At 42.8% G+C, this 12,332-nt stretch overlaps 1 protein-coding gene across 6 annotated transcripts in view; it reads left to right on the top strand.

Moving 5' to 3' along the window:
- The window catches only part of ncanb (neurocan b), a 182,673-nt gene that overhangs the window by 158,996 nt on the left and 11,345 nt on the right, over nt 1–12,332 (top strand). For all 6 annotated transcript variants that reach the window (XM_084354923.1, XM_084354927.1, XM_084354926.1 and 3 more), the window contains 3 exons: nt 2,865–3,023; nt 6,377–6,459; nt 6,870–7,014. In XM_084354923.1, coding sequence (XP_084211049.1) covers nt 2,865–3,023; nt 6,377–6,459; nt 6,870–7,014 — 387 coding nt within the window. The remainder of the gene's footprint in view (nt 1–2,864; nt 3,024–6,376; nt 6,460–6,869; nt 7,015–12,332) is intronic.

The raw sequence follows: 12,332 nt of genomic DNA, 5'->3' as shown, positions 1-12,332 counted from the left end.
TGTATCAGACAAACAAACAAACAAACTGTCCGGTGCAAACCATCAAGTGCATGTAAAGTAGTACTTTAGTAGTAAAGCAAAAACACTGAGCTGGTGATTCACTGCTGTAGTTTGCTGTGTGACAGCTCTCGGCCTAACAGTGCTTGTAAGTACACGGTAAATTCGGTTTAGTCAGATGACTGACGGGAATGTTTTTCAAGGACGGTTTTGTCATATTTTTTATGTCTGACGTGGATTTAGTATGTTCTCAAAATATCCGTGGCGAGATAAACCTCATTTCATATGCAAAGAAATGCAAAGAGATGTTGATCCACGTCTTAAATATGCAAGAGCCTCCTTTGCAGTTGTTGTGAGTCATTAGTCAAACCTATTTTTGCTCAAATACGGCGAGTTCCTGCTTGACATGTTTTTTTTATATTTGTGTAAGTAAACAACCAGGTTCGGTACAGATACCAAAAATACTGTTGGGATACCTTGCTTTGTCGAATCTGAAAAAAACAACTCGACTACAGGCAGAAATGTAGCTTCCACCAGTTTTTTGTTGCCATTGAAAGTAAAGCAAGTTTTATTCTAAAACAGAAGCCAATCTTCACTTTGAGCTTCCCAACTAAATCGACAACACGTACACTTATTAAAAGCTAATCATCTATCCATGTACTCAAGTCCTTTTACGTTGACACCTCTTTTAATGGATTTACCATCAAACATGAACATACTAAAATCATCAGTACTAGTAAGCGAGCTTTTGAAAAGATCATGAGCTTTGTTTTCTGAGCGTTTTAAACAAAATGTAAGCGCAGCAGAGCAGCTCTTTTGAAGCTCGTGCACTGCCTGTTGTACAGAGGGAGCGTGTGAATAAACGACAAAAAAGGCTCTAAAATGTAATCCCGGGGGACACCTTTAGTTAACTCAAGGAAGTCAGATTCGGGGTCCTCTGCATATGCACACTGAGTTTGATCTACCGTCTAAGGACCAAAGCCAGCATTCCTCAGTTTGATCAGTAGCAGTTTGTGGTCCACTGAATCAAACGCCTGATAAAGATCCACAAACATGGCAACGCGATGCTGTTTTCTGTCCAAAGCACCAATTAAATCATTTGTTACAACCGTGGCAGCAAGTAATGGCACTGTGGCCAGCTATAAAACCAGACTGATAATCACTTAAAATGTTATCATCAAGTAAAAACCAGGCTGTTATTTTACTGTAGGGCTCCATTTCCACCAGACCCACAGTATGTGACCTAATGGCTGCATGTCAAACAGGCCAGTGGATAAACGATGAATTTCAAATTTGCTTAAATTGCTGAAAACTGAGCAGACACTTCCCGGATGTGCGCGAACATAACTCTTTGCAGCCGTAGTGCATGTGTGAATGTTGGAACGGCGACGCGTTCATCCGTGTGATCTGTGCTTTTTGACCCGTCACAGCTTCATGTTTTCTGTATGAGACATGACAAAGACATTACCCCCTGAACACGAGACGCAACTGTATTGTAACATGCTATGTTGCGTGTCGAACACAACGTAGGCTTTCTTGCACGTAGCTCATCAACATTTCTCACCGTCTGTAAGTGCGTTTGTCACCTTTACACCTCATCGGAGGCATTCGTGCGCCGCCTCTGAGCTACAACGCACTGAGCTCCAGGAAAGAAAATATAGAAAACTTCTTGAATCGGCAAACATATCGATTCAAAGCAGACTGAGTGAGTTTTACGAAACCTCAGCGAGGGAGACTAAATGTAGCTTCACTTGAGGAGGCAATGTTGTGATGACCCAGTGTATTGTATTTTCTGAAATGCACTTTAACAGCGTAGTGAATGGAGGAGAGCTTAGCAGTATGAAAAGCACTTACACTCTCAGTGCAGCACGAAGGTTTAGAGATCCTTATTTTACGTTACAGTAAAGACCGGCTTTCATAGTGGACTCCTCTTCTCTCTTCCTCTTCTTTCCATCGCCAAAACTGCATCTCTCTGCATACTAAGCAGGGCCCCATGCGGCCCAATTTGCACCGCCCAATTTACTGGTGTCGCTTCAGATTTGTTGGAGGAAAAGCTGAGGCCTTCTCCCTGATCCGTACACTGCAGGGAGGGGGGAAACTAGAGGTGGCTTAGCTGACAGATCAAGCCCGAACCACATCAACTGTACATACATCTTCACATACACACACATCTTTGCACACGCAAGCACACATCGCATCTGAGATGTGCGGCTCACGGCTAACCCCCAGTCAGATGAGGGGCGATAGATGAGAGAGATGAAGGGGGAGAAGGAGGAAGGGATGGAGGGATGAGCGGTGGGAGAGTCGGTGTGCTGACAGGACTGTGACAGGGCTTAATTACCAAGTGAGCGCTGTGCACTGGAAGCAATTTCTAAGGATTGTTGTCATTTGAATAGATTAAAACGCCCTTTCACTGGACTAAGCTGTCTCACCGCCGGCTTGCCTCTGCTGTGGATTCAAAGTCCAAGTCAAATCAAAGAGAAGGAGATGGCGCAGGGAGAGATGGAGGGATCGAGTGTCACAAAGGGCACTTAAAGCGAGAGGGGAGTATGGAAAGAAAGGAAGAAGGAGAGGCACAGGGGCGGGGAGCATTATGTAGATCTTATATGCTGCAAGACAGGAGGGATTTGCCGTGTGTGGGTACAAACAGAGCCACTAAAAAATAATGGTCCTATCCCTCTTCCAAGACCTGAATCATCCTACTGCTTTCCTATGCAATGCTATTATCCTTTTACATCTGTCGGCTGTGGGTGTTTAATGATTAAAAAAAACCCACATCTCTCTTCCCTTGTGGATCTTCTATTGACTAATCACTGTCTGTCTCAATTACCTCCCCCCCTTCTTCTTCCACCTGTATACACCTGCAGACACAGAGGGCTGCGAGCACACATGGAGGAAGTTCCACGGCCACTGTTACCGCTACTTCAGCCGGAGACACACCTGGGAGGACGCCGAGAAGGACTGCAGGGAGCACAGCGGCCACCTGGCGAGCATCCACAGCCTGGCCGAGCAGAACTTCATCAGAGGTGCGTGGGTGGAGGACGAGGACAGGCTCGGCACAGACAGTGTAGTGTTTGTAAATGTTTTTTTAAGTGGTTTTTCGGAACTGATTACACAGCAGGAAATCCTGAATTAAGCAGAAATGGTTGATGTCCTATTTATTTTCTGCAGTGTTGGGTAAGCGCTATCTGGAGCACTTCCACGGCTTGATGTGCATAAATACATCTCCCAGTTGAATCTTCAGTAAACAAGTCGGAGAGGCTACAGCCATGCTAACTGTTTTGTGAAGGCTGTCCTAAGGATTAGTGGTGTTTGGGGCTAAATGCTAATGCTAGCAAGGCAACGTGCTCACAGTGACGATGTTCAGTGAGAAAGTATAGTGTCCACCATCTTATTTTGGCAATTTATATTAAGAACTAAATACAAAGTACAGCTGAGAAAAGAAGAAAATGAAAGAAATGTCCTTTTCAGCTATTTGGTCAGAAACCAAATTATTGGACGCATTACATTTTGACCAGTTGCTGGATGAAAAGTCATGGGTTCACTAAAGTGATTATGAATCACCTCAAGGGGGGTAGAGCCACACCGTGTAGATCAGAGACCCAAACATGTTGTTGCCGGCGTGGACATTTTTTACAGTTTCAGAGGCAGACAACACGATTGCAATTTGCAAAACATTTTTTGGGTGGGAAATAGTCTATTAGTTTTAACACAACAAATCTTATTACACTATCCTCCATCTATGCTCTAGCGGGGCGAACAAAAGATTAGTGACAGAGTTAGAAAACCTCTGATTCTTTGATAAAATAAAAATAAATCCTGTGTACTTAAAATGTAAGGGGTGAATCAACTGCAACTCTTTGGTATGAAATATCTGATCATGGAGCGTCAAGCTGTGTTGCCTGCACCGTTAAATGCTGGCTGGGCGAGCTGAGGCTAATGAGTGCTCTTTCGGCAACTACTGTGCTGTTGTCTGCTCCCAATAACAGCGATGAAGCGTTCTGCTTTGCTAAAGTTTTGATTTGCGCCTCCGACTAGTTTCTCTCTATCAGCTGAGGGTCATGAGTATTGTAGCATTCAGAGCCATCCAACATGCCAAACTGACGACAACAAAACATGATTTCTCAGAAACAAGGTTGAAATAATCAGAACCAGTCGTCAGATAATGAACCTAGAAATCGTTAAAATGTCCAAGAGACTCACATTCCTCGCAGGGTGTTATAGAAAACCTTCAGATGGACATTTAAAATGACCAGCGGCTCTTCATACTTCACAGCTCTATAATTTATGAAATAACTGTTGACTCTCAGTCACCTGTCGCATTTAAAAAAGCGACCAATCGCTTCAAATAATAACAATTATATGAGCTCTATAATCGGACCAGCTCTCGCTCTGCAGTCCTGCTACACGCTGCTTTTAGTGGCTGTTGATTGATATCTCCTCTTCTACCTTATTATTACCATACTTGGAAGTGGCAGCTCTTGCCTTATGTGTATTCCATAACTGGGTGATAAATGTCCGCTCTGAACAGCCCTTGAAGGGGTTTATTGCGGCCCCTGCTGAAAAACATCCTCAGGAGCCAGTCTGTTGAGCCAAATAAATGTGTATCACCATTTGCTGCAATGAAATGATGCTACAGGCTCTGACATAAGCGTCTGTGACAGAACATTTAATATACTTCTATAGTCAGACCAAGGAAGTGATTTGTCTTCAAACAGGTGAAAACTCCCTACAGTGGGTGAGGTAACTCCATTTGTGTCCAGTGAAGGAAATGCTAGCAACAATATGTTGAAACTGGATTATATAAAACCAGTTTCAAGACAAAACTGGCACTTTATTCAGTTGAGATTATCTGTGTATGAAAGATATGAAGATGTCACATGTTGAATTTTTCCACCCTTGCATTTACAAAAATAAGATTTTATTTATTACTGTTTCACTGCGAGCTTTTTGGGTCAGGCAGCATTACCATGCAAATATCCATGCAGTCTTTCTTCGGTGCCTCATAAACCTTCAGCCGCTCCTTCTCAGCTTTGCGCCCCCTGGCACTTCTCCACGGCCTCATGTGCTGTAATAAGGGCCGATCAGCAGCAGCAAGCCCCTGTAATATTGGATCCACCTTCTGTCTCGGACAGATGCCAGAGCAGTGCCATCCATCTAGCAGCCATCCTTCTTCACCACGCTCATGGTTACCAAAAAGTGTGTTTAATCGCCTCGAAAATGGACGTCTCCACCCCTGCAATCAGGGGATCAGAGCCATTAGGAAGATTAATGGGCCTGGTAATGATGTTAATCAGATACACCATGATTGAAATTCCATTACATATGTGCATGCGCATGCACGTGCCTGTCGAAGCGCCCCGAAACACTCAAATGAGATTAAACCATAACACCATTAGTGAAATCTCCTTTCACACAAACAAAAATCTCTCTACCAGATCATCGGAGACAGAAACACTATATCTCCATTGTTGTTCATCTCTCAGCTGAGGCCAGAGAGGGAAGACTTCAGAGCTGCGTCGCTTCCACTCAGCACCGGGAGTGAGTAAGGCTTCATGTGTGGAGATGTGGGTGTTTAAAAGCCACGGATGGTCCATCATAAAAAAAAAAAAAAATCCATTTGTTGCATTTTGGAAGAATTTTCGGAGCCTGACCCAAACGAGGATACTTTTACTTTTAGGACATTTTTACACGGTGGGAAAAAAAATAAAAATCCCAAACCAATAACAGCGTGCAAAAGAGTGCAATGGACACAGACTTAGCAAATAAAGCATGACGTCGGTACATAAAGCATATCACTTGGAGACTGTCACTTTCCTCAGATTAATATGAAACAAATATACATGCCAAACTTCCTTTAGTCTTTTTACATGGTTTTTCATCATTTGGGGTTTTAATTAGGTCATCTTGTTACACCCTCTTCTTCTTTTTATCTTGTGTGCCAAGTTATATGAATGCTACTGCAATATTCACATAACAGAAGTAGATTGAAACATAAAAAGACTTTTTTTGGTCGTTTGGATGGAAACCCGACTAATATATCTTTAGAAGATATGTCCTCTTTGTTGCCAGAGAGGTGTGAATTCACTTGTACATTTTTAGATCCATAGTTGTTTTCTGCTTTTGTACAAACTACTACATTGTGCTCGATAATGCTCCAAAGAAAAGACAACACAAATAGTAACAACTGCATTTCCAGGCACACCACAAATGTGAGCATTGCTTCGAAGGTGTAAATAAACTGGGAAACATCTTCCAACAAGTTTTTTTTACAGATTGTATCATGTACCTGGGTGCTATTACTGTACTTGGTCTGTCTTTTGTCTGTTTTTTTGTCTTTTTCTGTATTAATTTCCTCTGTGTGTTACCTCCTGCTCAGGTCTAAGCCATGACAACACCTGGATCGGGTTAAACGATCGTACTGTGGAGGACGACTTTCAGTGGACCGACAAGATGGACCTGGTGAGGAGCCAGCTGTGTGTGTTTTGTCTCTTAGTCAGCTGTTAACTCAGGGGAGTTTTTTTAGACCCTAGAGAAACTGAACATGTGGAGAGGTTCAGTATCGCAGCTGGAAATCGCAATTTGTTTAAAAAAAGGAAGAAATATCCATGAATTTGTTTTCCATTGTGATCCCAAAAGATATTTTCACTGTTACCTCTACCTTGAGATTTCCATGACTTGTTTACAGTTTTACCTGACAGCGTATCTTCAGCATGCACTTAGGTTGCACTGCTTTTGTTTTTCCAGCAAGAGTTGTGTTGTCATTTTTTTATTATTCACATCAAGAGCAGAAAACAAAACATAGTGAAGAGCAACGTTCTTCACAGAACTGAGTAGTATTCATATCTCTGGTTGTCTAACTGTGTGTGCAGCAATATGAGAATTGGCGTGAAAACCAGCCAGACAACTTCTTCGCTGGAGGAGAAGACTGCGTGGTCATGATCGCTCACGAGAACGGCAAGTGGAACGACGTCCCCTGCAACTACAACCTGCCCTACGTCTGCAAGAAGGGAACAGGTGAGAACAACGGCGTGGACGGAGGGAGACAAGAGGTGAGGGGAGGAGGGAGTAGCGAGGAGCAAGCTTCGACTTCAGCAGGTGATTAAGATGACTGACAGAGAGGCGAGGAGGAAGAGAGTAGCAGGGTGTTAAAAGAGGAAAACTGAAAAAGACGGAGAGGCTTGCGAGGAGTGAGAGACATCAGGTTTAAAGAGTGAGGCAGCGGGCAGACGGAGGCAGTGAGTTGGAGGAAAAGGGCAAAAGGGAACCAACATTGTTGTGCTGTCAGCTCTTCAGTCTGAGATGCTGCGAGATAGAAAGTTAGAATAAGTGACAGAATGTTCTTGAAACTGTTTATGTAAAGCTGCTCAGAAGAGTTGCAGCCAAGACTGACAGCGTTTACCTCCGGGGGATTCTGAACATAGTGGGTATGTCATATTTTACATTACGCACGTCTCTGCGCGGCGGAAGAGATTAGCGCTGAACCTCCTCGACTCCACATTCACACACATTACCGCTCACCAGCGCTCCTTCCTCCTCTCCCGTCATCCTCTTCTTTAAAAAGTTCTCCACGTACTTCTCATGTCACGGCTCCGTTCCCTCTGCCAAATGTGGAGAAGTGCGTCTCGAGGCAGAAAAGTACTTTGTTCTTTATGTCCAAGAAACTTAAACTCAGCAAAACGAGGTGAGCAAACTTATTGGTTGGTTAAGTTCCCGTATACCTCGGCTCCACGTCCCCTGTTACCGCTGCCCCTTCCTGGCGCAGGAGTTAGGCCGGCTCGTTCTCCTCTGAGAGCCCATTAGAGCTTTTTTTTGCCACACATTTGCATACAGGTCAGACTCACGACCAGTGGCAAGAAGACAGACGTATTAATAGCTAGGTGGAGACACTGGTGGCTGAGAATAGGACGAGCTTTCTGTTTCAGCTGTAGATCTGGGGCTGCATTTTATCAGACTGCTAACAGTTACATTATCAACCTAAGTGGAGGATAACAATCCTTCCCTTTTACTCTCAGGGTAAACTTAAACAATAAAAGCTATATGATAAACTGCAGATGACTGCAGCACAAAAATAGAGGTGAGCACACGCCTTTCGAGACATGTTTTGAAGTGAGCGAACAGATATTGGTCGTGATGAATGCGTGTGATTCAGAATAAGATAGGGTTGCTATACATTTTACTAGCAACATTTGGAAGGCTGCTAGTTTTTAATCAAATCTATGAGGAGTTAGCACTTGTTTTATTATTTATCACTTTCCATCAGGGATGTCGCAATATTACGATTTTCAAGATGACCATGATATTAAAAAAATGAAATATTGATATTGTGTTAATAATACACATATGATAGCATCGTGTGAATCATCCAGCGAAGATGTTTTTGCTTTGTGCATCTTTCATTTATGAGTTAATGAGCTGCTGGTCAATTCTTACATATTACACCTTGCAATTAGTGTTAATCTTACATACATAAAGGGGGGATTATCATGTCCTGCTAATCTTGACATAGATGTTGATGTTAGATGAATGCATTAATCAGCTGAAAATCAGAAAAATTCAATATTTTTTGGTAGGTTTAAAGTATTTAGAAGTTATTATAAGCCTTTATGACAGACTGTAGAGAGAAAAAAAGTGATTCATGATCGGCTTGTTATGGTGTTGCCCCTCCTGGGTGTGTTTAACCCACACCCTCTTGTAGTAAAACAGCTTCCCTTCCTGTCCCTGTTCATCACTGATTACTGGATAAGCCTTCATATAAAAGCCTTGAAGGCCTCACTGAAGGTCGTAACTTAAGGAAATTCTCTGTGCCGTAACAGATGGTTTGTCATCAGAGGCCTCAAGTGCAAAGACATACTTCTAAAGCCTCAGGCGATCTGAAACACCCAGCTCTGTTCTTGTATGAAAGGAAAGGTATTTCCCTCACAAGCAAGGTGTTGCACCACCTCTGATACACACTGTCACAAGTCCCCAGCATCCTGCCCACCTCTGACCTTAATCAGTCAGCTACAATCACCGGCGTCTTTTCATCTTCCCCCCTCCTACCCCGTCGACCTCTTTTTCACTCAGAGTAACCCCATGTTATGTCTTGTCTTATCAGTGGAGTTTGTCAGATGCATGCTGAGTATTCCCCGCCTGGTTTCTGATGCTCTCAGCTCATGTGATCTGTTTGTCTGCTCGTCAGCGACCCCTTGGCTTGATTAGGTAATAACAGCTCCATGTAGGCGTATCAGACACCTTAATCCATCACCTTGGGCCACCGTGGTGATTTTTTTTTTTTCATATAACTGAAAAGAGGTGTGATTGTCACCTGATGACAAAACGTTTGCTTCTGGAAGAAAGAGAACCCGACTGTCAACACATCCTTTTCGTACAACCCACTAACACAAACCTCCAATGATTAATCACATACAGTATATACTGAAAATTCTCCCTTGAGTCACTAGCCAGCTAAATATCTGTGCAAAAAAAACAATATGTAAACCAGACCTATTCAACTGGTGACCCTGTGGGCCAAACGCGGCCTCATTCCAGCCCTTTGATCATTTCGCTAGTCAGCTAATCAGCCCATTCATTAGTTTTGTCTGTTGCTAAGCAAAAAAAACTCTTATTTCATGAAAAGTTTTTACCCTACCCTAAAGAAATATACATAAACACGTAGTGCATCTGTTTGAATCTGCAGCAGGGTGCGTGTAAGAAGCTGCAACGAGATGGTGACGATAATGTGGTCGGTATCTTCATATCAAAAGTTCGACATCTGGGAAACACTGTGAATCATCTTTAACTTTGTGTGAGCACCAAGCATCGATGTTAGTCCACCTCGACTCGTCCTGCTGTAGCTCTGTGCTCTGTCAGCTCCGTCCGTCCAGTTCAACAGCCTGATCCGAGATGTTGTGGTGGAGACAGTCTCTGATTTTGCGTTGATTTTTTCAGGTTAGATGGTCGAAAGACGCCGTGGGCCGTGACGGTCTCAAAGTCTGCTGCTCTTTGTCCAAAACACCTGCTTTCTTCTCCAATCACGATGACAGTATTTCTGCCACGGGCAGTACGCGTTTCAGCAATAAAGCCGAAAAAATGACGCTCAAAAAAACAAAAATGTAGCATAATTTGGAGGAGCTACCGGCCGCTGCATCTTCATGCACCGCCGTTGCCATAGCAAGAGTTTACTCTCATTAGTTTGTTATACGAGTTTATTACCATAGCAATACTAACGAGGCGTTTCAGAAGCAGTGTTTTCTGTGGGAGAGAGGAGCTTCTGTTGGTGCAGACTTTTATCTCTCAAGATCTGTCACATACTCAAGACCCTATATAACACGCTGATGGGAAAAGGAAAGAACAGAGAACATAATAGGTCTCCTTTAAAACATTATGTGATGTCTAATGGCCATTCAGAATACAGAATTTTCCCAAGTACGAATCCATACAAGTAACTGTTGCCTTTTTATATAAATGAGCGACACATTTTATAGCAGGCGACTTTCAGAGGTAGTATTTAATTGCTGGATCAATATTGTATAAGGAGGGACAAAGAAAAAAAATAGATTTAATGGAAAACAGTCTCGCAGAACAAATTTTACGTTTACAGTTGGACTGTAGTGACAAGAGAGTCACAGACTCTGAGCTCTCCCAGCGATGAAGAGAGGGAATTTACCCACAACAGGACATGTAAGTATTACGAAATTATTCCATTATTTTTGATGGGTTATTATATACAGCGGCAGTAAATCTAATTTTGCACGACATACTCAGGGAGCTCTCGGAGTGCTTTGGGAAATGATAGGCTGTTGTCAGTGCCTTTAGCAGTTGACGTGTCCACTGGTGTGTAATGTAATCATTGCTGGGTACACATTGTACAGAGTCAAACTGTCAGCACTGAAATTTATTTTGAAAGTAAGGTAAAATAAAATAAAAATGTTTTTATTTTAATATAAATTACCAACACAGCTGCTGTGGATGTTCACAGTTGTGTGTCCACATGGAGCTGTGTCTGATTTAGCTAGTGTGGCGCTCAAATAATTGATATTTTGTTCAGAATGGACCGGGGAGAAAAGACACCTGCGTTCGAGGAAGCTACAGGGGAGGGAAATACGTGCGTTTGTGCACACACTCTCCCTCTAACACAATTAAATCCCTGCTGTTGATTTGTGTTTAGTGCTGAAGATGAATCTGTCCAGTCACAGACGGGAAGGAAATGCAGAAGAAGAAGAAGAAGTAACTCTTCACCAACCCAACCTGAGCAGCCACAGGCATCCCCACAGGACCCCGTCTTTTTGGGGATCATTTGTGGACATTTCTGCTGCAGATAGTTACATCCTCCACAGGGAGGTGTGTTGCAGCGACAAAGCAGAAGTCCGTGACCCAGCAGCCCTCCAAATACCTGCTCTCTCTCTGCACAACCCTGCTCACCAGCATTGTCTGTAGCAACAGGAGACATAAATTGGCAAACACGTCCCATTTAAGTAATTTATGCACATTTTCTTTGAAATGGCTTTCTTTTAATTACGTCATCTTGTTGCACCCTCTTCTTCTGCAATGGTATAATGGTTTCCGGACTGGAGATCTGGCGCCGTCCACTGCATCAACAATCTGTGTAATCTACGTAATAAAAACATTACGGGGGTGGTTTGGAAAAAATATTAATTCACATTAACTCAATTTTTGTCAAAGTTTGCGATACATTAGGAAGGAAACCTGTCTACAGATGCAGCTAATAACATTCAAAGAATAGTTTGACATTTGAGGAAATTAATGGCTTATTCACTTTCAGGAGTGATTCTGATCTCATGTGTTAAGCACGGAGCTACAGCCAGGAGACAGTTAGGTTAGCTTAGCATAAAGATTGAAACCAGGGGAAAATAGCTAGCCTGTCTCTGTTCAAAAATCCACCTAGCCGCACTCCTCTTGCCTTGTTTTGTTAATCTAATCCATAAACAAACAAACATGTAGAAATAACAATTGTGACAATTGATTCAACAATTGTTCTTTGTGGGTTGTTGCATGCTGTTATTATTCCTTCGCGAACAACATCCAGGAATATTGACTTTCCTGATTCTCGTCACAGTGGAGTCCAACTCCATCATTTCTTCTAAAGCCACAAATTGTTTTTTATTCTGTAGAGACTTTCCCGTCTGTTTCCCGTCATTATGCTGAATTAAGCTAGCGTCGACTTGCTCCGGCTCAGCATTGAGAGTGGTATCGATCTTCTCATCTAAAAGAAAATGGGGGTATTTCACAAAATGTTGAACTATTCTTTTGATAATGGCTGCAGTCGATTTAGGTGTGCCAGTTACGTGGCCCTAATCTTTTAGCCTCCGATAATAATGTAATTGGTGACATCT

Source organism: Pagrus pagrus (genome assembly GCF_965226575.1).
Source record: "Pagrus pagrus genome assembly, chromosome: 6".
Lineage (NCBI taxonomy): Eukaryota > Metazoa > Chordata > Actinopteri > Spariformes > Sparidae > Pagrus > Pagrus pagrus.
This window is presented reverse-complemented; position numbering and strand designations above follow the sequence as displayed.